This window comes from Anopheles merus, chromosome 2R (genome assembly GCF_017562075.2).
Source record: "Anopheles merus strain MAF chromosome 2R, AmerM5.1, whole genome shotgun sequence".
NCBI classification, from domain to species: domain Eukaryota; kingdom Metazoa; phylum Arthropoda; class Insecta; order Diptera; family Culicidae; genus Anopheles; species Anopheles merus.
The window spans coordinates 42,696,832-42,722,501 of NC_054082.1; the positions used below are offsets into that span (position 1 = coordinate 42,696,832).

The 25,670-nt window shown below is 43.0% G+C and overlaps 1 protein-coding gene across 2 annotated transcripts; it reads left to right on the forward strand.

Moving 5' to 3' along the window:
* Positions 1–123: 123 nt before the first annotated feature.
* Positions 124–24,108, forward strand: LOC121588416 (protein tipE). Of its 2 annotated transcripts, XR_006004177.1 has the most exons (4): positions 124–371; positions 8,685–10,827; positions 20,069–20,606; positions 21,874–24,108. XR_006004177.1 is itself a non-coding variant. In XM_041906314.1 (3 exons), the coding sequence occupies exons 2-3, from the start codon at positions 10,052–10,054 to the stop codon at positions 20,136–20,138; spliced, it is 846 nt and encodes a 281-aa protein (XP_041762248.1). In that variant the 5' UTR covers positions 124–371; positions 8,685–10,051; the 3' UTR covers positions 20,139–24,108. The 2 variants fall into 2 exon arrangements, 1 of the variants encoding a protein (XP_041762248.1); XM_041906314.1 differs by having other exon boundaries at positions 20,069–24,108.
* Positions 24,109–25,670: the final 1,562 nt, after the last annotated feature.

Here is a 25,670-nt window from a genome sequence, read left to right on the forward strand (position 1 = left end):
CCGCGCCTGTCGCGATACGTCGGCCACACATGTCGATGTCGTTTGCGCGGGTGTATCTGTGGGCCAGACTAGGACACCGTACTGGGGAGCGGTCCGTGGCCTCGAACCAAACGCTGGCGAGCGTTCAGTCTTGCGTTGCGATTCCAATCCGATGCTCGTCGGCAAGAGTACCGTGGTCGCGTGGATATCCTTCTTTTCCGTTTCGTTCTCGCCAGCGCCGTTCCACTACCGTCGCCACCGTTATCAGCACCGTCGTCGCGCTGGTCCCGTAACGGTGCCACAGGCGACGCCATCGCTCGCATCGAACCAAGCTTTGAACAAGCTGTGCAGTGTCCAGTGCAAAAAGACGACGAAATAAGGGAACACTCTAGGTGCGTTTCTTTTTGCGGCAATGCTGGTGAAGCTGGGTCGATTTAATTGACCCCGGGTACGATAGTAAGCTGCTTTGCTGGCAGTTTCCAACCGTGCTGTAGTCTTTTGTGCTGTAGAGCAAGTTTACTAATATGATTACATTGGAAGGGCTTTTATGTGGCGTCGCTGCTTTATCCTACATCGGTCGCGAATGCGTGTGTCTTGTGCGAATATTGTATCGCAATAATTAGCACGGTAAAAAAAGCTGTTCCCTGTTTGGGTTACAAAAACATCCTCCAAGAACATCAATTGCTGGTTTTCCAAAACTGGATATGATTTGGTACCAGTTCCCATAATCCACACGTCTTTGATCAGAGACACACGGAACGCCTTGAGGGTGGAATTTGTTCCATTCCTTCCTTAGGGATGAGGTGGTGTGTAAATGTGCTCGTGTGCTCGAAAAACCCTTCTCGAACCGTAACGTCCCAGCTTCTTCTCCGCCATCCTGCACACACCTAGGTATAGGTGTGTGAGAGCAAATGGAAAACTAAATGTCGCCGTACCTTGCGTTCAAACGTTTGCCAATATTTAAAGACACTTCAAAGGTGATAAAGGGTGAGGCAGTGTTGTGCTGCTCGCTTCTGGGTTCATTATTAAACTGTGTTTCTTTTTTTTTGTTTTAACGCACTAGCAAGTGGGCAAAGTTATCTAATGTCTTCGTTAGTTTCAGCTTCTTCTCAAAGTTGTACAAATAGTTGGAGAGTGTAATTGAATTCCGGTGTCATGTGTGTCATCCGAGTCTGGATCGCCGATCCGACTCCATGCCAAGGGCGAATGCGACGATGCGATCTTTGTGTGAATATCCCACAGTGTACCTATATATCGTTGTGTGTTTGTGTGTGTGTATTTTATACTCCAAACGATAATAATGTGTGTATGTTTGTGTGAAGGTGCGTTAGACGTTTGGTGGGTGTGTAACATCAGTAAGGAGCGATTTCTCACCTGATGATGTGTCCACAGGACGGGAGCCGACAGAGCAGGGACTGTAGGATTTGATTGAGCAGATTGAGCAAGCAGAGGGCTAGCTGTTTTGTTGACAATTGGATTGAGAGTTTTAAAGTGATTAAAAATGCCTTTCATGTCATTGGTATGCTCGTGGGTGCGCGTTTTATCATCTTACCTTTTTTTTTGTAAACTGATAGTTGCATGAAAACATTTCTATAAAGCTATTTTTGTTTTTTTTTTTTAAATTAAAAAAACACATTATTCCTCAGCATGTTTTCCAGAAAAAAAGGAATAACAAATTTACAAACCAAGACGAGGGCAGACAATTGGAATTTTCCCAGATAATTTCCGCCACTTGCACCGTTACCGTTGCTCGAAAACAAAGGAAAAGGAAATGGAAAATACCAACACTTGGAAAAAAAATCGAGTGAAGCGAAGAAGGAAAAAAATCGACTCGGTTACACAATCACTTTTTCCCACCCGCAATCGCTGCTCGAACACGGACGCACCAGATGGTGTTGGTTCGTTGCCACGCGCCGGAGAGCGCCGGGGAGAAAGCGCCCGAAAGCATCCCAGCGAAAGCTTTCAGCGTTCGGGCGTGAGTGAGCGAGACCTGCAAAACGAGTTTTACATTATTTAACCGGTCCCTTCAACTTCAACTAAACAGAAATGGTGTAGGGATGCAGTGCCTTAAACCGTTTCTGTTTAAAGAAGAAAGAAAAATACGATGACTCGAAAGCAAGTGCTCGATCGTATCGGGCAGAGCGAGGGTGCAACGTCAATCGTCGTTGCCCTTTTCGGACTTTTCGCACGAACAGGGATGGGGAAGGAATGCTTCTGGCTGACAAAAATTTGATTAATTGCTGCGAGCACTTTCGGCCCAAACACGGGGGAAGTGACTATTAATCGACTCGAACTGTAGGCAGTAATGATAAAATTACATCGACATATCAGTGGAACTGGAGACCAGGCAAAGTACTGTTTTATGGAGCAGATATGCTGTAATCTAAAAGCGGGCTCATTGAACTCCCTCCTTGCCCAATGCTCTTGTACTTTTGTATTGAACTTTAAGTCGCCTGTAAGTACCTTTAGATTATTTATCTGTTAGTAGCCAACGTCAGAGAAAATAAAAACATGAAATAACTTCTCTTGTAAACGATGGTGACTGCTTTTCTGCCACAAAGGACTGACGTTCCGTTTTGGACTTTCTCCTTCGGGCGTTACTAATATTACACTGGACCGTATGCCGACTTTTTCTTTGATCTGGTTGTTAATTCTTGGGATAAAATATGAGAATTGCTGCATTCTTAACGGCCTTTTTCTTTTCCTCATTGTAGTACGGTATGATTGAATTGTTTACTTGGTTTTAAATACTTTACGAGATGCTCTTTTGGAGTACATGTCTGGGTGGATTTAAGTACCTTATTTTTTCATGTTCATGAGCTTCGTTTGTTTGTGAGTTTTTAATTGAGTGATTGAGGTGATAGAAAATTGAGCCAAGAAATCGATATTATTAATTCATTAGATAATAAATTGACAAACAATTAAACTGGAAAATTTACCAGTTTTAATAAACAAATCTCTTTCAGTAGTGCAATGCAGCTAGACCTTACCATATTTGCTGTGAAATTAAATGAAATAATTAAACAAGTGTATAGATTTTCTTATAATTATTATTTATCTTTTCCCCACTTTAAACACTTACGAGAGGTGTGCAGTCAGAGAGGAGCGGTATTGCTAGCAATCCAAAAAGGCACATAACATTGAAAGCTCAACGAGGCAGAAAAAAAATCAAAACATATTTCTAAATAATTTCAATTCACCGTTTTGCACGTTTGCACAATTGCATGCTTAACAAAAAAACGGCATTTGATGGACGGCTAAAGGCACACAATAAAGGGAAAAATCAATACCTCACCTCGAGCCCGAACATCCTTCCGGGCGTAAATGGAACAGTGCCGAAACCGGAGAAAGCGACCAGCAATGGAAACGCGCAAACAAACACAACAAAAATGGAGAAGGACACAGTGTAAAGCGTATGTAATGAAGGTTGGCAAAAACACGGTGCACATTGCATCGAGCGCATCAAACGAAAACACAACAAACGGCTTGCCGTTGCAATGCCGTACGCTAAACGTACAGGAGCCGTTCATGGCGATGGGTTTGACAGGTTCGTTGATAAGGCCAGCTTCACCAGGAAGTATCAACAAACGCGTGCACGATCGGCCGTACGCCGTCCCAGGCAGGCAGCCATTACTCGGTGGGTGTGATTGTACCAGGGCGATTATGTGCCCTTTAGTGTTAGCGAGCACATGGACGGGAAAAGCAAGTCAACTGGCAATTTATGCTTCAAGTATTTTGACAAAAAATTGCAATACTCGTCATCATTTGAAGGAAATTTTGTGTTCTCGATCATTTGTATTAACTTTCGGATCTATTTTTGCTAGTGAATAAGGTTTGTTTATTTTACTCAGTTAAAAAATTAACTGAGAAAATTGTATTTACTGTAATGTTTCGAATTACGGACACTGAGGACTTTTTTGGCATGTAAGAATTTCAAACTAATTCAAGTTCAATCAGTCATACCACATAACTGAAACAAATATATAACATAACTCACATAACTGAAACAAAGTTTCTAAATTTTAGACAAAAAAAAAGATTGTCAATAATTTTATTTGAAACATTACAAAACTCATGAAACTGCAACGATATATTATTCATAATTCGAACCGTTTCGAGCTAATGTTTCAAATTAGGGACGATTTGCTGCATCCGGACAGCTACGAAATTTCGTCAATAATCTTCACTTCTTCACACATACACTGTACATTTGTTTGTTTTTAACTTATTTTGTGATCCGGATAGCATAATCTGAGGGTAAGTGTCCTCCCGGAACTACAGGACGACGGTCTTATTGACAACGGGGTTTGGAAGCAGATTTTCAGTTGTATTCGTAGATGCATTGAACTGGAGTACTGCTGCGCGATTCCAAGATCTTCCCTGTAGGCCATCTAGGCATTGGGCAAATTTATCTTCAAATCGTTGTTTTATCATTATCAATGCATCCTTGTTCTTGTTATTATCACTGCCTAAAACATATTTTTGTGCAATTAATCACAATCACATTCTGATAAAAATCTTGCTTGAAATGCCGGGCAGTATGGAAAACGTGTTTTAATTCAGAGAATAAAATGTTGATTACGTTGAAAGTTACCTCTAAAATGGATTCCGATGTACTTCAATGCAGCAGCACCTGATTTATAGGAATTGTCGAAGAAATTACACTAGCGTCGGTTTTTTTTATCAAAATTGCTATAAATGCCTCCGGTCGGTAAACTGACCGACAAAAAATATTAATCAGGTCAGACACATTTCGAATTGGTTATAGTACATCATGGCAATTATGCAAAATTAAAAAGCGGTATTGCTAGGGACTAGATATCAACAAATTCAATAAAACAACATGATGCGTCTCCGGAGTTGGAAGCTGTTCTTAATTTGAATCATTGAATAACGAAAAACTGGCGTGTCGTAGGCAATCTGAAAAAAGTGCATTGGAAAAATGCATTAAACTTCATATTAAGGCTACAGTAAGGCACACAACACTTCAGCCTACGATTTACTAATCTTGCAATAGGAGCACGCATCTCGCAGTACCATTTATTGTCATTCTATTTTCGGATTCATTTCAATGCCAAATTGAGTCACAATGTGTCACGTAATGAACTGATAATTATAGCTTTAACCAGAAAAAAACCATCAAAATTTGCAAAACATATGCAGCGGCTCCAGTACGAGGGCCAAACCAGCACCAAACATAAATAACTCCCAACACTTATCCCGTCCCGATGCAACCTCATTCTGTCACTATTGGGGAAAGGGTGAAGCACTAATACACAAAAACACACACACACACTCAGAGCTTCTCGAAATTCCGATCAACATAATCTAATCATTGGACCGAAACTTTTGGCCTCCGGTTGGCACTTTTCTAATGCGCTTTTAATTGCAGCAGCGCTGCAGCCGCCTGGAAGCTACGATCAGTGATCTGATTCTGTCAAATGTCGGGTTGACACAATTATGTAAAAGGCGAGGGAGTATGGGATCGGGAGTAGTGCCCCGGGCGAGTTGATACGGTGCCACCAGTGCAATTATCATATGAGCAGCTGGGTCGGTGCAATGTTCTTCGCTAATTTGCGATTGATGGATATGGATGAAGCCCAGTGCAATGCTAATAAGCTTTTCATATGGATTGAAATCAGATCGATCATAGTTGTTGGCTAATTGGAGGCGAGGATTGGATTTAGTTATTGTTTCGAATGATCCTGTTGTTTGTTAAGATGTTTAAAATTTAATGTTCAAATCATTAAAAAAAACATAAATAACATGATATTAGTTCGATTGTTAGTATACGTTAAATTGAATGAGATGAATTGTTCTTTACTAGCTTGTGTATTTGTCGTAAAACTACGTAAAAAAACTTCTCTGTTGTACCTAAACACATCTTAAACATAAAATTTTCTAATAACTTACAGAAATATGAAGGGGCGGTCCCGTGGTACTGTCGACCCAATAACATTCCCGTCATGCGTTCAAGTCTCATAATAACCGTCACCCCGTAGCAAGGACTTGACTATCTGCGCTGCGCGCTACTGAATAAGACTTGAAAGCCTGTATAAGCCGGCATGTTCGCGTAGGACGTTACGCCAAGTAGAAAAGAAAAAAAAATGAACTGAAATGCAAAATCTTCCATTTTGTTCATTCTGTTTCATTCCATACCATCAGTCAAACCCCTTAAAGGCATCACTAGTGAAGAATTTCCCTACTGGAATTGAAGGTGAATTTGTTTCCCAGCAGCGACGTCAGCAGTTAAAGCACCTGAGGCTCTACAGAGATCCGTCTAATGGTAGAACGTTGATTAAAAATGTATGCCCCCTACTGCGGTCATTGTGACAAATGGAACTGCCTTCAGTGCCGGAAGGAGGTGATTTCTTTTGCCGCAGCTTTTCTGACTGTACGTGAAATTTTAAATTTCTCCAACACTTTTACTTAGTGGAGAATCTGTGGTGCATCCTACCGCAAAAGGATTAAACATTTTATATGAAACTTGTCACCATTGCTGTGACAACTTTGCCATAATGTGCCTTTTGCCAATGGTTTAGATCGAAAAACAAGCTTCAACTGGCGTCGACTAGCTAGGCGTATTATAATAACAGTTGACAGTCCGAAAGCAATGCTCACCACAGGAGATAGTAAAACCACACAAGAGGTCGCAAAATCCGTTCCGACGCTGTCCTACTTTCCATTGTGTCTTTAAAAAAAGAAATTATACTTGATAATAAGGTTGCAGTTTATACTTCCTCGCATACACGGAGACCCACCCAGCCACAGGCAGCCCAAGCGCTCGTATAAACTCCCAAACGGGCCAACAGTTCCATCTTTTGCTGTTCCATTCTACCACAAAATATCCTAGCAAAACAATGGATTATTCATGCAGTGTGTTGAATGTGGGTGTGTGCGTTTATCCAATGCAGTCGTCAAGACATGGCTGAAATCGCACCAGAGTTGGCGGGCGATAAATCGTACAGATGAAAGCAAATCCCACGAGCCTGTCGTTCGGAGAAAAGGATAGAACAGTTTAAAAATGGAATCGACGGAAAAGGAAATCCAGTAACAGACTGTAAGTGGAAAACACACACACACACATCAAGAAGTTAGCGAGTATGTGTGTGTGTGAGAGATAGAGAACCCAAGTAAAAAAGGAGTTAATAAAAAAGGGCCAAACGGAAGTGCCACCAATTGTGGTCCGGAAGAGCCACTATCGACGGTGTGCTTCAAGTTTGCTGTAGGTCTGTAACTTCATGGCAGAGTGCTTTCATCGCAGCGGCTTCTTGGCGCGCTCTTCCATACAGAGGTTGTGTGTGTGTGTGTTTTGGCGAGCGTGCGAACATGTGGGTGGATCGTTTGTGGAAGCGTGCAAACACACAGTGTCCAGCTTTACGTGTTTTGGTGCGCCTTTCGCGTTGGACCGATGGCCGATGCCAAAACGGCCCCGTGGAAGAAACATAAAATCAATATAATAATCGTAAAAGAAACGAGGTTATACATCACGGCTTGACCACATCATATCGTTTGTTTGTAGAGGAGAAAAAGAAGGAGAAGAACAAGGGGAGTTGGGTGATATTTGTGGGTTTGTTCATGTCGTTTTGTTTTGTGTTTTTAGTTTTGCCCGACCGCTAAAGTGCATTTGTTGGACGTTGAAAAGTTAGTGAGTTCAAGCGATTCAAGCACAGGAGAGAAGAGCGCTTAAGTGAATCGATTGCCCGAAATTTGTGCTTTGTAGGGTTTAAAGTTTGGTTTCATAATCTTACTCGATACAGCAATCCATTTATCGCAATCTCCTTTGAAACATATAACCAAATAGAAACTCATATGTTAAAAGTACACCACAAACAGTAAGCTCAGCACAAAAAGTCTATTAGCAAACAATTACCCTACTGCGTAGGGTTGAAGGAAGAAAAAAGAAAACAACAACACACGACGCCAGCACAAAAACACAAAAGGACACCTTCCGACTCGGCGAATCCGATTACGGTGAACAAAAAGCGAACACACAGGTTTTGGTCCGCAAGTCGACGGTAGAAAATCTCCCGAGGCAACAACGGCCAACCCCAGTGCCCGCCCAGGAGCGGATCATTAATGAAATCAAACCTAAATTGTACGTTAATTAGCTGTCCGATGGGGCGACGGGCCGTTGTCGTAGTGTGTCTGTCACCGTCCAGCATCGAGGCCAATATTAGCTACCTGAGAGCGATACTCGTTCTCTTTCTCGCCCTTAGCTGCTCGGTCTTGGGGCTCCACGAGTTTGGCAAGGACGAAACGGGTGCAATTTTTGCCCCTTTCCAGCAACAAATCATCGTGAGCGACCAGGCGTCCGCTTTCGGTATGGGCGCGTTATGTTGTTGTTGTTGTTGGTGTGTGTTCTATTCACGAAGCGCGCAGATTGCTGTGGCGTGGTAACATTGGTTGTCTAATTTCGCCCACACCAATACACACAAACGCCAAACCATCCGTTGAGACAAATTACTACGATCGCAACAAAAGAAGGTCTTTTAAGGTGTTTAGTTTGAACGTCCAACTGAAAAGCTTATTTGCTCAAAAATGCATTCGCCTATACATATGTGTGTGTATGCGTGCGTGAATAATACTTCTATTTTGCGTATTTTTGGTGCCATTTTATAGTTAGTGCTAAGTGAATGAAAAGGATGTAAAAGCGATTACTCTAACACTGCTAACACGCCATCCTATAATCTATTCCTTTGCAGGCCGCAGCGACCACACAGCCAAGATACGAGCGGACGAGCGACCGAGCCAGAGACGCGAACCTCGAAAGCAAAAGCTTTCCCGTGCTGAGCAACGAGAGAGCGAGAGCGACGAGAAAAGAGAGTAACAAAAGCGTACACAAAACAAGTGTGCGTGTGTGTGTGAGAGAGAGAGAGTGAATGTGAGCGGGAGATAGAGTTTGATTGTGTTTGTGTGCAATAAATTCGCCTACGCCCCTTCCCCCTAACTAAAGAGCCTCTCCCAACAAGCTGACAGCGTGTCTGACAGGTTGTGGGTGAATAGTGGTGCTAGTGTATGTGTACGCGAGCCCAACCGTGTGCAACAACAGTGTGAGCCTTGATAGTTCGACTCGAAACGATCGCCCTTCGGGAGAACGCGACCGAGTCGGAAAAGTGGTGCGTGCCAGTGCTAGGCGGCGAGGGCGTGCAAAACATCAGGCGCCGTCCTTCCCAACGTCGAAAGATGATGTTTTATGGCTAGAGAAGTAAAAAGAGAGAGAGGGAGAGAGAGAGAAAGAGCGTGTGAGCAACAAAAAAAGAAATCAGTGCATTTATTTATGTTAAAGAAAAAGCTCTCCATATGTATTTGTCGTGTGTTCTGGTGTGAGCGTGCTGTGTAGTGTGTGCATTCAGATCAAGCGGTTCCAACTCAGTGGGCACGCGTGCCTGTGTGTGTGTTAGTTTGTGCGTGTGTGTGTGTAAGTGTGTGTAATTAAAGCAGCGATTGATAGTTCAAAATCACTGGTCTGCGACACCGTTACATCGAGATGATTAGTTAAGTCCGGCACAGGAAGGGAGTCGTCTAGTTGTTTTTTCTTGTTCCGCTGCTTCCGTCTGCTTTTGTGCCCTTTCTACTGGGTGCTGTTTGGTGTGAGCACGTGCCCGTTTGCTGGACCGTGGGAGAGGCAGCAGAAGAGTAGGCGAACGTCCGGTTCCCGGTAGAGAAAGTGCCCGCACACTCGGCACACTCGGTTAGCTGGCGGCACCAGCTGCCATCAACTCCATCCCTTCCTCGAGCACCCGGGGCCAGAACCACCAACAGCAACACGGCTTGTCCTTGAGGGGGATGTTGTGGATCGTAGGCATACTACTTCCACTGGCAGCAGCAGCAGCAGCGGGTGTACTAGCGGATGCCGAAGCAGCAGCAGCAGCACCCTCCTCACCATCGTCCTTGAGCGCCTCCGAGTCATCGCCGTCGTCGTCGCTGTTGTCCAACACCGCGCCAGCGGACACCGGTGCCTGGTGTACCGTGATCCAGCAGCAGCCGCAGCCCCTGTACCTGCCCGTCCACCGACCACCGTCCGGTCAGCAAACCGCCCGCGCCACCCGTGCATGCCGGTGCGACCACCATGAGGAGCGATAGTTCGGAACTGCTGCTCGAGCAACAGGCCGAAGAGCTACGGAAGAAGAAGCTGCTCGAGCTAGCGGCGGCGAAGAAGGCGAAAAATGGGCCGCCGCCCAAGCGGTCGCTGCGCGAGAACGCCTCCTTCTACACGACGTCCGGGCTTGCCTTCCTGTCGGTGACGGCCGGCGCCTCCCTCCTCTTCCTGGTGCCGCTGTACGTCGATCCGGCCATCTCGACGCTGGTCGGCGACTTTGTCGAGCGGCCGACGATGTGCGTGACGACGCGCCGCGAGGACATGACCGGCCTGTTCAACTGCTCGTGGAGCTCGTGCCGGGAGGGCTGCACCTCGGACGTGTTCAAGTGCACGCACATCTACGTGACGTTCATAGACGATCTGAACTTTACCTTCCCGTTCAACGCGACCCCGGCGGAGCTGTTCAACCTGACCGACATCGAACGGTCGGAGGAGGCGATCCTGCTGGTCAACATCAAGGGCTGCGGCTACCCGCCCGCGGTCAAGTGCAAAAACTTCACCGACCTGTACGGCTTCGAGGGGGCCGTCTTTCCCTGCTACTACTCGAAGCAGAACAAGACGGTCGTGATGACGGCGTACAACCGCGAGGACCAGGTCAACACGATCATCCACTTCTTCGTGGTGCCGTTCATCGTGACCGTCGTCTCGTCCGTGTTTCTCTGCATCATGCACTGTGATTGTAGGTGTAAGAAGGAGCGCCGGCGGCACCGCCACCGGCATCGTCGGCCTAGGATAGAGAATCTCAGGTGAGCAGCAAAGTAGGGGAGGGGGAAGGGGGTTGGGGTGGTGTCGGTTGGTCGTGCGAGGGTGCGGGGGGAATGAAATTTAATTAAGCCGGCCACGCAATGCTAACACCGTCGCGGCATGGGCGAAATTTTACTGTGCGTCACGCCAAGCCGGTTGAAGCCGGTTTAATGCAATTTAGAAGGCTGTGCCTGTGTTGTGGCAAAAATTATTATTTGTCGAAAGGCTCACCACAAAAAGGGAAACCGATGGTGGGGAGTGGAGGGGTGGGGGGGCATTCAAATTTGTTCAACAGGCAGACGAATTAACTGCTTTGTTTGAATTTTGACGCGGCTTTAGTGTGAAAGAGAGTGCATTTACTGTGGTTTTGGGGGTATATTCGTGCTATGGAAGCTTTGGTTTGTTTTTTTTTTATACTACATCACAATCATTTTTGCATCTTTTTTGCGCTACATACTATGTGCAGGCATAGTAAAAATGGTAATCATTAAAATAGAAATAAATAAATGGTATCTTAATCTTCACGCGAGAGCTACAGCCAGTAGCGTGTTAGCAGTCTCTGTTTAATAATGCATTAAACTTCCAGAATGAACACGGCCTAAAATGTAGAAAATGTTATGAAAAAAGAAAAATTGTTTCGTTCGTAACTGATTTAATTGCCGTATTAGCTCACCACTTCGGTCAACGCTAGACTTCTCGTGTTGTGGCGTTTCGCAGTATTTTTGGCTGCCCTGTTTTGTTTCTTTTTTGGCGCGCCGTGTACAATTCCCTTCCCCAGCTTGCCTTTGTTTAAAAGCGTCACGTAGCGAAAATTAAACAGGAAATAGTGTGGCTTCCTGGTGCTTTGTCACATTGCTAACGGTGCTGTAGGTTATGGGTTTTGTTTTTTGGCGTTTGGTATTCTTTTGTGTTTGTTTTTACTCTGTTTGGTTTCGCTGGTTACCACAGTTGATTTGGAAGAACCGGTGAATGTTTTATATTCGATGCGGAACTGTTGGTTTGCAATTTATAGCAGTTCGTTACGTTCGCGGCGGGAAAAGAGAGTTTAGTGCAACTTGGAAACAAAGAACGTATTTTATTGGTCCCTACGGACCGTAGTAGAGGCTGTTCTGTTGCGGCTCTCATAAATTTAACGTTTAATATGGATCTGGCATACTTCAGCCGGACAACCAGTTGCTTCTAACTGTTATTTGTCACTGCTCACCTTACTGTTGGAAAAGGTGTTCCTTCCTCTCTGTTATGATATGACTAAGACTACGGCATGGGGACATGTATTTTAATGAATTACATCAGCTGTTAGCAGTAACAGCAAAGTGCTTCATAACATGATTACCGTGTAATTTGTTTAATTTATGTAATCGTTATTTATGCGCATCATCGTGTTTTGACAAATTCAAATTAGATGTTGATATTAGTGATTTTTTCATCTTTTCGAGGATGCTTATATTTAAAGTAGTGCATATTACCTTGCTCCTCTTGTGTTACTATTAATGTTTGTATCTGAACCTAAATATTTGTAATTGGAATTCATTGTTTGACCATTTTTTGAGCATATTACAGGGTTTCCCACGATTTATTGGTTGGTTCCTATAAATTTTTGGTGAGTCCCGATATTTTTTTGGTGCGTTCCCACGATTTTTTGGCTATTTCACAGAATTTTTTGGTTCAATGGTATTGATATCCAATCGGAAAATACCAATAAATTATGGGAACAAACCAAAAATCTACGGGATACGACCAAAAATTCGTGGGAACGCACCAAAAAATCATGAGAACTGTCCAATAAATCGTAGGAAACCCTGTATTATTCTTTTTTGCATGTTTTATTTAAATGTAGTTTCTTACAGTTTAAAAGAAAAACTGCTATCCTCTACTACATACAATAAAATTACGCACAACGCTTCTTATAATTATTTTTATTTTTTGCTACAAGAAAACCTTCATACTGCGTTCAGATAGATGCAATGTGTTGAAATGCGTGTAAAAAGATAAATAAAATTGGTCGGATCAAGTGTCGAGCATATTTGAATATTTGCATGAAAATATGTTGTATGAAACGGTCTAAGTATTTCGACTTGAGTTGTTAAACCATGGTTTGTTTTTTTTACCTAAACCATTTTAAAATCATCAAAAAAAAAAACGATTCTATTTTTTTAATCGAATCAACACTTTCAACACTGTCTTTGGGTTAATTTTTTGAATATTTTCATTCGGTCCAAAGGTCTTTGAAATATGCTCTATAAATGTAGTTGCAAAAGGAGTATTTTTAAAAATGAAATTATTGTTATACAATTATAAAGTTGAGTAATGGCATAAATTGATGCTTTTTTAAACTACACTGAACTATCTAACAGATAAACCCACAATCATGCCTTAGCATTTTCTTGTCAGCAGCAACGGTGATGTGTAAACTTTTCCATTCGCTCCTTGCACCGTAAAAGACGGCTCCATATGCTAATACGATTCCTTACTCCACTTATACACCAAAAAACGTTTCAATTAACTTTAACCTTTTCTATCATACCGCCTGGGGTGCTGCTAGCTGGTTGCCTCCAATTACGAGATCAAAATCGGACCGCTTTCTATTAAGTTTCGTTCGACGCATGAAGCTAGTGCTAAAAATAAAACAAAAAAGGAACCACAAAGTTAGATGCTTGTGTTACATGTAGGATGGCGTGGCCATGTTCAATGCTGCCGGTTGGGTATGAAATATAAATCACGTTGTAGGATATTGTGCGATCAGCAACAACACACCTGCATGGATTTGGGAACACTTTTCTATTCATCACCACACAAAGCACGCGTGTGTTAGTGTGTGCGGTATGAGGATTAATTATTTTTCAACAAGTTCCTTAAATGCTTTCGAAAAGTTAACTTTTGGCCTTTGAAATTGTTTCGACCTTCGCCCAGGCCCGACGGAGTGCATCTGCGAGCTGCTCTGCATAGCAAACGTGTTGTATTGGGCACCACGCGTGTGAGCTTACGTGTTAGTAGGTGGAACCTTGATTATTCTGAGTGCTTCCCTCGGGAATGTGTTACAACGTCGATTTTTCATCGATTATTTGCAAATTGAAAGTCCTCTCGCAAAGGCGGAGGGTTTTCATCTTTTAGCATTTCAAAGCACTCCATCCGTCCAGTCCTCTGCATTGCTGGAGAGCTTTCACTCAACGCGGGCTGCACTTGACCCTAAATCCAAGGCGCAAACACACTCACAAACTCATACACAAATTTTAGCTTTTTACCTTGCCACCGGTCGAAATGCTGGGTGATTTCCCGACTTGACAAACGTTCGATTGACTTCACTGTATACGAATACAGCGGGAAAGGAGAGTGGATGGAAATCGGCAACGAATACTCCTTCCAAATTCGTTGACAAAGCAGCGGTAAAATACAGGTACGAGGAGTGGATTGAACCTGGAATGTTCGCTCGCTTTTTGCTTCCGTATTTTGCCGTGGTTTAGTTGGTGACGATTGTGTGTGTGTGTGTGTGTGTATTGGTGTGCATGCCTCACGGTTCTGTCCCACCTTGTCCCATTCGCATTCGTGCCATGTGGGTCGATGCTTTTCGGGGCGGAAAGGTTAACCCTGTGCTGCCGGTGGCGGCTGTCGAAAAGTGGATGACAATCGCGTGACAGTGCCCTATAACCGCACCAAATGAACAGCCGGCCCATGCAATGCTGGTGGATTATTTGTTATTTCATTATGGTTAATAGGGCGGTGGCGGTAAGCACCACTCGGTCAGTGCGGTTTACCGCTCTCAGCTGGAAGGTCGTTCGAGTTGTTGTCGGGGGGGTTGTTTTTTTTTTTTAATTTTTGACAAGGATGAGGACATTTCTGCCCACCGTGGCCTTCACATCTGCCTTCCTTTCACAACTGCATACACTCACACATACACACTACACGTCCTTAAAGCACAGTCGACCGCCAGAGTGTATGTTTTATGTTATGCTTTTTTCACCCCAAACCCTATTGTTGGCACCGAGCCGCAGTTCCAAAATTTGATGTAGCTTAGCTGTGGCCACCAACACACACCCACACCCACACATACACCTTTTTTGCTGCCGTGCATAATGAGGAACCTCGCTGAAGTGGTGCTTGCACGAGCACGAGACCATAATTCCCATTCCCGAACGCTACAACTGGCCTGGAGTGGTTTACTGTTTCATTGCTGGGCTTCTTGTGACCTTCGCACAAAGAGATGAAGTTGTTCATTTTGTCACCAGCTACCCAGCAGCCTGCAACGCTACAACTCCTTCCCGTTTGTTGTCTGCGGGACGTGTTGGCGGGCAAACAGAGGCAGAAAAACACGTGGGCCTGAATAATGGAGCACTCACTCACTCACTTGAGCAGGTGACGCTGCTGCATGAGTCGCCTGATGGGTTCCAGGGGGAGTACAACAATCGCTTGCGATGCAAACGTGTAACTTGGTCGGTGGCTACAAGAGAGTGCGCATTTGTGGTAGGCCTACAACGAGTGCTGCGAGCGGAGGGATGGGGGAAGTAAATTATCCGATCCGTAGCTCGGAATGGTGCTTGAATTTGATTCAAAAGGTTTGGCCGAAGAGTGATAAAACATATCATTAAAAGGAACCGGGCGGTTTAATGATGTTGGGTTTAGTTCGGGACTCTTGATGTCCCTGTGGCACATATATCAAACGGAGGATAAGCAAACTACGATAAGAATAGAAAGTTATTTAAGTTATTTAAGTTACTTTTCGAATCACAGCGGGTTTCTCCCGTGATCTGTGATAGTTGGCACCCTTTCTCAACTCTTGGTATGACGCCATGATGTGTCATAAAAACAACAAAATCAAAGTGTCCTGCAGGTATGCCCAGGGTATTTGGTAAAGTTGTACCACTCATACGTGATGTTTTGCTTTTTATGAAAATATGCAATCAATTGCACGCATATCAAAATGATTAAGCTTAAGAACAATCGTCCAAACACGAAACACAATTTCTAGAAGGCACGATTTAAACCTATAAGCAATTAAACTCACAATCATGTTTGAATCCTAAACAAATGTCATATTAATACAATACAATTAATTAACACTAATGCAATGAAGTGTACTAACCTTTTTATAAGAATGTCATTCCTTCGTGCTTCTATTAATCTGTTGAACCAGGTTTGCGTTAAAATTTGAATTTTTATCCACCAATGAAAAGCCGCGTACGTGCTGATGTCCCTTTATGGTACGGCAAACTCCATATTCCTCGAACCACCGATTAGCAAAGGAAAAACATTTTGTTCACGTACGCGCGTGCTGCAAGCAACAGCCAGCAACACTTTCGGTGAAAGTAATGTCCCTTGGATCAGTGCTCTCCAACCTTTTCAGGATCACGGACTAGTTAGCTTTTCATATATGTTTTCCGCGGCCCAGATATATTGAGATTTTGTTCGAAGTTTTGTGATTAAATATGTTTAATTCTTATTCTAGACATAGCTGTCGAAAATATAATCTTGATTGTGGAGAAAAAAAAGTACAATCTACGGTAACAAGTTTTTCTTAGCAAAAAAAAAAAACAATTCTTTCGAGGGCCAATTTTGCGCTACGGACCACAGGTTGGAGACCACTGCCTTAGATGAGCGAGCCAAGGCACATACCGGACGGCGTAATGTGCAGGACAGCAGTGGACACGAAAATTACTTGAGTAATGGTCAAAATACATCAATTTGGTTGATGCTCAGCCTCTGTGCTAAATATTTACACTCACTGATGCAATGTTGCTCGAGCTGGAGCGATTGCAGACGACCGGCAGTGGAACCCAGAAATTTGCTAAACATTGAGTGTTAAATCATAAAATATTAGCTCTCATCAGTCGGATCGCTGCCTGGGTCGTTGATGTTGTTGCTTTATTTGTTGATAGGGCAAGTTTTTGGCTTATTGCGCGTTGTTCTTTCTTGCCTTATTTCACGTTCGGGCGTACCACGTAAAATCTATCGCCATTCATATCGAACACTTTAACGTGGTAAAGACTTCATTAGAAATTCTCTACCAGTACGCCGGCATTGCTAGTAGTAGGGCAATACTTGAGGAGAAAGTATAATGTATGTGTGTGTGTGTTGTGAGATACAGTGAAACGAAAATGGAGCGGAAGGAACCATCATGATGATTATGTTGGTGTTCATGTTCACGTACTGAGGTTTCGAAGGAAAATCCCTAGCAAAACCTCTGCTTCCACTGCCCCTGGCGATGATGGTGATGATGATGGTAAAGATGATGCGAATGGTTCAATAACGGTTTTCGTTTTTAAGAGCCTGCGAAGAAGCCCAGGATCTCATAGTACCACAAGCAAGTAGACCGTTTTCGGATGAGAAGGTGAAAGATGAAGAAAAATGGTTGGATGCAAATAATGCGCGCTGTGGCGGAGGCGGCGGACGGTGGAAAAGTGGACAGATAACGCGAGAAGGAAACCCGGTTTGGGAGAGAACGAAAAAAAGACAACGTTAGCATTTTGGCGGCGTTTAGGTGAAAGGAGGGACATTTGATAAGTTCCTTTTTTTCGAAATTAATCTCCCAACCGTACGCTGGGAATGTGAGCGTTAACGATGGTTGATAGTAAGGATGATAAATTCGGCCATTGCGGTTGATGTTGCTTTGGCTTCGTATTGTGGTATATAGGACGCCATAAAAAGATGAACTTTTTCTCCAACAAACGGAACATGTTATACAGAAAAATTATTTTTGATTATTTAAATAGAAAAGCAACCAATTGCATGTAAGACCTTCGCTAAGTTGAGAAAAAGGGAACATGGTTCATTTGTTTGCCTTTTGTACAGTGAGTTCAAAAAGTATTCGTCTTGCTAAATATTTCACTCAAAAAGGCGAATTATGGCTGCAATGAACATCAGTCGGTAAAAGTAATGACGGGGTTTGATAAAGGAACCATCAGTATACACGTTTTGCTAAAATAATAAGCATGAAAATATGGCAGATGGCAATCAAACATGTAATTTTTTTTAATTTGTTTGACGGACACTCTTAAAGTATTTATCTACCTATCTGGGAAATCATTAATGCTGGCCAAACACTACGTAGATATAACTAAAATGTATTATTATGAAGCTGCTATTTACTTCATTCAATATTAATGAATTTATTAATCTTCGTGGAATTAATAAAATTAATGAATAACGGTTAATCTAACGGGATAGGATAAAAGGAGCGGTTTATTGACCAAAATATCAAATCAAGCACAAGAATCAGCGCATTTAGCGATGGCCAATACGTTCAGGCAAAGGTTATTTTGCAATTCATTCTATCTGGTTTGTTTGATGGTTTGGACGAGTGAATTGTTACGAAAATGTTTTGTTTCAAAAATCAAAGTCTAATTCGGTTAGGAGCATCACACAATACAGGAATTAATTTCAAATGAGGCTCTATTAACAGATTAACAGATTGAAACAAGCTTAATACGTCGAGGTCGTACGGCGTTTAGTAGAGTGAAAAAAAACCTAGCAGGATGTAGTAGCAAAGTCACGTGTACCGGTAACATCATGAAGCATCATGATATTAGGGCTAAGTGAGGAAAGATGTGCTAGATGATTCAAAATAATAGGAAAAGAGATTGGGAAATATATTCTTACATATTTTAAGTACTTAGAGTCCCAATTCTGCGAAATTCTGAGAGTCTGTCTGTCAAAAGTCTGTCAAACAAACGTGTCAATGGATGGTCTCTTTAACAAACCACATCCTTACTTTTCCCGACTCTTGCATATTGCGGCCATAATTCGCCTTTTTCTACAAAATATTCAACTAGACGAATACTTTTTCAACGCAATGAATAAAGTTATTTCACCAAAAACATCGATGAATAGCAACAACTCGCCTGAATACGCCTCGAGCAATTGCTGCTTAAACAAGGTGTCGCGAATAATGAATAATGAAGGTTAAACATCAAAGAAATTTAATATAATACCTGTACAGGAAATCCTGGTTCTATCTATCTATCGAACAAAGCAAATAAACGAAAAAATCAACAACAGCTTGAAAACCCACAAAACCCAAATTGAGACGAAAATGATGAATAAAATGCTGAATAAGAAAAAAAGGTAGGAATCAGTAACTCCAGGAAAAAGAAACCAATTTCAACTGATACAACGCTTAAAGAAAATGTTGGAAAGCTTTCATCCCAGCAAAACGGTAAAAAGAAACATACCTCAAGTGTCTTTGTTTGCGGCTGAAAAACATCATAAAAACACAAATATAATTCCACTCCAGGGAAAGCACACGAACAAAGCGCATGTTTCATTTCTATTGAAACAAAAAAAAAACAAGGTGAAACGCGTATTTCGCATCATTTGGTGGGACAAATTTGCATTCCAAATGCAAAGCGATAGGAGAAGAGCATTCCTCGTACCTTTCCCGCTAACCGTTTGGTGGTGTGGTGTGCTCAACGATGGACCGTATCACCGAAAAGAACTAGGAATCACACACATTTACACGCAAATCGCACCCCGCCAACATACCTCGTAGGCAGGGAGCCGTAACCAAAAATGACAAAGATTTTGTGACGTATTTCTTTATTAAAAACATATTTTCATTGGCACACCCCAAATCAAGAACAACTTTATTTTTGGGTGGACATTTTCGGGGTCCGGGCTGAAAGATGGCAGGAAAGTAATGAAGGTTTATGATGTATCGCACGGCATCCGTGGATTATGTAGCAATCCCGAAACACACACACGCTCGCAAAACAACACATGCAAATGCAAAGCAAGCTACCAGCGACTGAACACAGTCCGTGCCACAATACCGGAAAGCTTCGAAGTGGAAATCATAAAACACGTGCCTTTAGTACGATTTAATGGCAGATGGCATGCGAAGGGGCTATTCGGCAGATTCACATCGCCGCTGATGGGACTCGATCGTGACGAACCATTTTTGGAGGGGGGTGGGATGGATCGCGAACGGCGTGGTCGCCCTTTCCACAACAGCGATGCAGTCACACCAATTTTAGGGGGGGGGGCATTGTTCTGCATACTGTATTGCATACAGTGGAGTGTAGGTCCTCGTCCATTTTACAAAATTTGGTTTGCATCCCATGGCCATTTGTTTTCTTCTTATTTTTCTCCCATTGCAAAGTTATAGGGGACGAGTCCCAAAAAGTGATGATGCTCGTGCGCTTACTAAGTTACATTTGCTTGAATCGCTTCCCAGCTAGACTTGCGTGGAAGACCATTTGTACTAACCATCTGATTTTCATTTTCCCTTTTTTTATCCGTTTGTGCTTTCCACAGTGATTCATCTATATCGACACGAGTGGACATGCTGACACCGGCGATCGAAGTGTACAAGCCGCCACTCTGACACAAGGACGACACCCTCGAGAGCAACCTCGGCAACCCGTCGACTAGTAGCGACCTATGACGAGGCATCCTTTCGTGTCCGCCACCATCATGCTGCGACGTTCCACACCGTTCCCTCCGATCGCGCCAACGGCCCATCCGCCTGCTGCTGGCCGTTCTCGCCCTACTCGCCGGAACTGTCGTCCCGCTCCCATCAATGCACACGCCGTGGTCGTGGCTGTTGCCGCTCGTATTACCGCTCGCTGGCAGCAACAGCAGCAGTAGCTCTGCTTCCGGCCCCCAGTCGTACGCTTCCCGCTGCTCCTCATTCGTATACGAGCCCATCGTCATCGTCAACGTCGGTCACGATCGCCAGCCGGCTGAATGGCGCGGAACCACGCCAACACACGGCACTGGTGGACAGGTTGGATCATAGCGTTCACTTGCACAGGAACACACAAACGCAGGGGGCTAGCTGCATGGCTGAAAGGTAGGTGTGGTCTGGCGGGAGTGATCCAATTCAACCGCAAAAGGGCAACTCGTGCGCTCGTTCGATGGATGGACAAGGAATAAGAGAAACCGCCATCGCTGGCCGATGGTAAAGGGTAGTGAGCCGAGCTCAGCTGTACATACCGTTTCGCATTGAAAAATAATAAAAAAATCAAACGCACTCACAAATAAACATTCGGCATCACCATCAGTTCACAGGCGAGTCGACTGCGGTACGTCTTGTGTTGTTTCAGTCCTGTACGTACGAATACCGGAGCACTAGTTTGCCAGTTTGCTCCTTCTGGCGACGTCAGAAATGCTTCCCCAATGTCGGGCCCCTTGCCAACCACGTGATCGGCAGTGAAGCTGAAGGCACAGAGTAACAATAATAAATATGAGCCCGTCGCACAGCGTGGCATGGATATTTCCTAACCCACCCTGCTGCACTACGGCCGGATGGTTAGGAGTAGCGAGTTTTCTTTTACATCCTTTTTGATTTTGCTTGCTGCTTTGTTGAGCCTTTTGCTTGCTGAGAAAAAACGTGACCTTTTTTTTGTTTGCTCTCGTACCCCGTATTTTCGTCGGCCGATTGACCGATCACGAACGTCTGGTCGTGTATCGGCGACTAGTGCAAAACCCTTCGCCTTACATTAGGGATCGTTTTCTTAGACAAGCACTTAGAAAATAGAACGAAAAAATAGAAGAACAAAACGTACATATGAAAAGACCGGCTGCTGCTAGAAGCGAAGGATGTAGTTTTGCTTCTTAGACCCACTTCATCTACCCTCACAATCTTGTTGAAGCCTTTCTTCTACTGCTGTTGTGTGTTTCTTTTCTCTTTTCTTCTTTGACCTGTTCGACCCATCCTTCGACAGGCACGAGCTCGCGTTCGTTACTCGGATAATTTGCAGTTCCAAAACCGCCGTTTTGCTGTGGGGCGTCCACGGACGTGCACCATATTGGAAGTAGCCACTTTAGATAGGCCGATAAGTATCCGCAAATGGCGCAAATCGTGAAGACCATATGGCAAATATCAACCCAAACAGATGGGTGAAGAAAATGGGTGGTAAGGTGTGAGCAAGGTACTGCACAAAACGGACACCCATTTGGTCAGTTTTTGGGTAGGAGCACTGAGAAAGGGAAGCACACACTAACGGACAAATGCATGTGTTTAGCGCGCGAAAAAGGCGAGCAAACCTGTACTTGAGAGGTTTTTTTAGTTCTTTGTTGCTTTGCTAAAGCCATGTTGTTTGTCCTTTTTGTTGCAGTTAGCCTGGCGTTCGCATGCAGGAACGGGGTTTAAAAGGGTGTAAGCGTGGGAGCGATTGTTTGGAGCTGCAGGGTCGTTCGGCAAACAACCACAACGCGAGTTAAGAGCAACCATTTTCAGCTCGTTTCATAAAATCAAACGCATCAAAGAAGGGCTTCGCACGACGTGCGAAATTGACCAAGACACAAAGAAGTATCGGGCGCAGCATAGGTGGCCGTTGTATAATGGATAAGCGATCAACATTTGTGCGTGATAACAACACCAGTTTACACAATAGAGGCAAAAAGAGCGAGCGTACATGGCGAGTGGGCGGTGACAAATAGGAATATTAAAGCAAAATAAAAGCAGCAGCAGCTCACACACACACACGCGATAAGGATTAGCGAAACTATCTCTTTAGGGTGTCAAATTATGCACGAAAAATTCAAAGCAAAATGTATGTAAAATCTAATGCGAAGTAGAAATGTGAATGCTAAGATGAACGAAAAAATAGAAATAAAACGTTAAAAGATAACACAAAAAACATAACAACAAAAACGATAAGCAAAAACTAGAAGGCGTAACGAACGTTGTGGCATTTCCTTAACCATTTTGGGGCGAGAAGCGAGCAAAACAAACCAAAAGAAAACATCAAAAGAAACCCAGTCACGGAAACGAGACGCCATAGAGCGTCATTACTATTAAGAAAGGGCGCGTAGCGTTTAAATAAGTTTAAATAAGTAAGCAAGCTAGCTAAGAAGTAGCTATATAGTAGCAAAAGCAACAAACCGATAATGTAAGTAGGTATGGGTGTAAGTGTTTATAACCAATGAATGCATAGTGAAGAGGAAGCAGACAAGTAAAATGATACAGTTAAAGTCCAACACATACACGGCCGTTTATTTTATTGTTGCTTTCATAAGAGTAATGAAAGTGTGTTTAGAGTCTTGTTACAATGGAAAAGAAAAGTATAGGGCGAGATATAAACGAAATCTGACGTTAGATAAGAAAATATTTTTTTTTAATAATTTGGTCAAGTCATTTTTTTACGTTGTTTGAATACATTTTTGTTAAAACGTTACGTTGCGTTACGTTTTCCAGAAAGTGTGTTATGCATTACTGTTATACTGAATTATCATCAATTGTTAGTACATTTATTCCGAAGCATTGAAAACGTTGGAACGACATTGCACTTATAAGTGATAAATCTAATTATTGCTCAAATTATTTCCTTTTTTCTGGTTAAAGCCTTTTATATTATATTTTATATTTTAACGCTCTAAGCTTACAAAAAGAACTAACAAAAGAAAGATTCACACGAGCGGTGGCCATACTATTTGCTAATTACTTCAGCTGTAACTATACGATTTTGCGACCAAGCCTAAACACCGCTGCTTCGTATGATGTTGAGCCGCATGTCAATGAGGCACAACACTATCATTCCATCATATGGATCGATCGATCGATCGATCGATCGATGTAACGCTCAAGCTAGGAAACGTTTTTGTTCGACGGTAAGGTCGGTGACCGAATCTTTATTAAAGATTCAACAGTGGAATACCCACGGAGCTCATATTTTATAGATCCCGATTCGGTTTGCTAATAACTGTTTTGTTGCGCTCATTTGTCATTTGTTTGTCTTTCGTCGTGCTTTTGCTTTCATTCAAGTTGCTGCTGTTCTGTTCAGTCATTTGGATTTGCTTACAATAAATTCCTTTTGTTTCATATCCTATTCTGTATCAGTGCGTTATAAAAGTGTTTTGTTTCTCCTAATTGTTCTAAAGAATCCAGCTCCATAAAGAGCAAGCTCTTTACCCAATCATTCGGGTTCAGCCCTTCTGAATGCTTCGTTCGAAAACAATACGCCCGTACTAGGCCCGTTGAAGTTCCGGCTCGCAGTTCAGAAGTAATTAGAGCCAATTTGTCAACATCCACTTCACCCCACGCCTTGCTTGTCACTCTCATCGCACGCACACAAAAGGGTTCAATGGCCACCCTTCATTCCTCCGTGACAGCGTGGCTTGTTTTGCTCAAACACTGTATTGTTTTGTTGGTAAACATGCTTTTATCATCAACGATGGTGCCGAATACTTTCTGATGATTTTCTAATCAGATAACCGTGGTATGCTTCTGGCGTGCCCTGAAGCGGAACATCAATAATGATCGGTTGCGTACTGCCAGTACCACCGGCTGTGCTTGCCAAATCGCAAAGCCAACAGATTGTTACGGTGTTCTCATTCTTCATTCACAGCGGTGGATGGACTGGTCCGGATGGCAACAGACGGCATGATGATTGAGTGAAACAAAGGGAACCCATCTGTAGCGCAATTCGCCCGCAGTAATGAGCTTTGCTTTCATAATTGTATTATATCGTTTGTCTTTCTTTATCGTTACGGATTTACTTGGCTACATTATTTTCCAATTCCAGGTTATTAATTGGACAACACAAAAATGCTTTACATTGTAAATTTAATAAAAATAATGAGTCGTATTTTTTTTAGTTTGTCATTTCTTTCCTTCTCGTAATTAAATAATTTTTTGGTTTAGACACCTCGCCACAAAACCAAAATACCTTACAGCTTGCCTGTTTGCGTTACAAATACGTTAGGGTGACAAAAAAAACACACACACATACACACGCACACACACATACACGCCGTTGTTTAATGGCTCCGCAAGGATACGATATGATTCTACATTTTATGCGTTTGCATGCTATGGGTCGTGTCGGTTCGTATCCAGGCCTTGTTCGACGGCTATACGGTCGAGTTTATTTGCCCCCCGAGAGCAAACGCACGTCGGGCCGGTCGGTCGAGCGATGTAAGTGGCGGACAGAAATCGTTGTCGTTTTAAATCAGTTTAAAAATAATTTCCTACTGTAACATTGGGACGAACGATAAGCTTTGCGTAATCTGCAGCCAACGAACACGGAATGCGTTTAGAATGGATGAGGCTAACTACTATTTTCAATTGGTCTCAGGAGATGGTACATCTATCTGTTTTTTCGTTGTTGGTTCTGATTCAAACCTACCGCAAAAGTTACAGACTGGAACGTGGCGAACGAACGTTGTTTAGGGTAGGCACTATCAGGCAAGGAGCAATGAGGTGCTTTCTTTGTATTCTGTTTTTTTCTTTGTTTTTTTTTTATATTTCTTTTCTGTGAGAACTAAAAACAAACAAACATAATTTGTGCATGACAATATACAAAGTAAAACAAAAGAAAATATCTAGGTGTATAAAAGTTAAGGAAAACACAAACAAATGAATGAATAAATCCTAAACCAAATAAGGCGGCAAACAAAACGGTACACACAAATCTACTCACACTTATGGAAGAAAATCAAACCAAAGCGAAATGCCCAGACACGTGTGTGAGTTTTCGCTCTTTTTGTAGGATTTTGAAAAAATACGGCACAGGCTGGGAGAAAGTTTTGATACGGCAACAGCAGCAATGTTAGCAGTCTGGGGGAAATGGTAAAGTTACGAGGTCATTAAAGCATCGAACACATACAACCATGTCAAAGTCATGTCCTAATTGTGCTAATTGTGCCCGGCTACCCATACATTCCGCATGCTGGTCATATTTTGGACCGAACCACGTGACCCGATGGAGGCGCCTGATGATTTGTAAGCAGTATCGATTGGTTCGTTCTATTTCATTTCGTACTGTGCGGTTGTGTTTTAGTTTGTTATATATTTGATTTATTTTCATTTGTTATATACATAAAGCTACAAAAGGTTTCAGCAACAAATAATTTCTTAATGTTTCAGATGCGTATTGTACGGTGTGATGCTATTTTTATTATTTTACTCTTA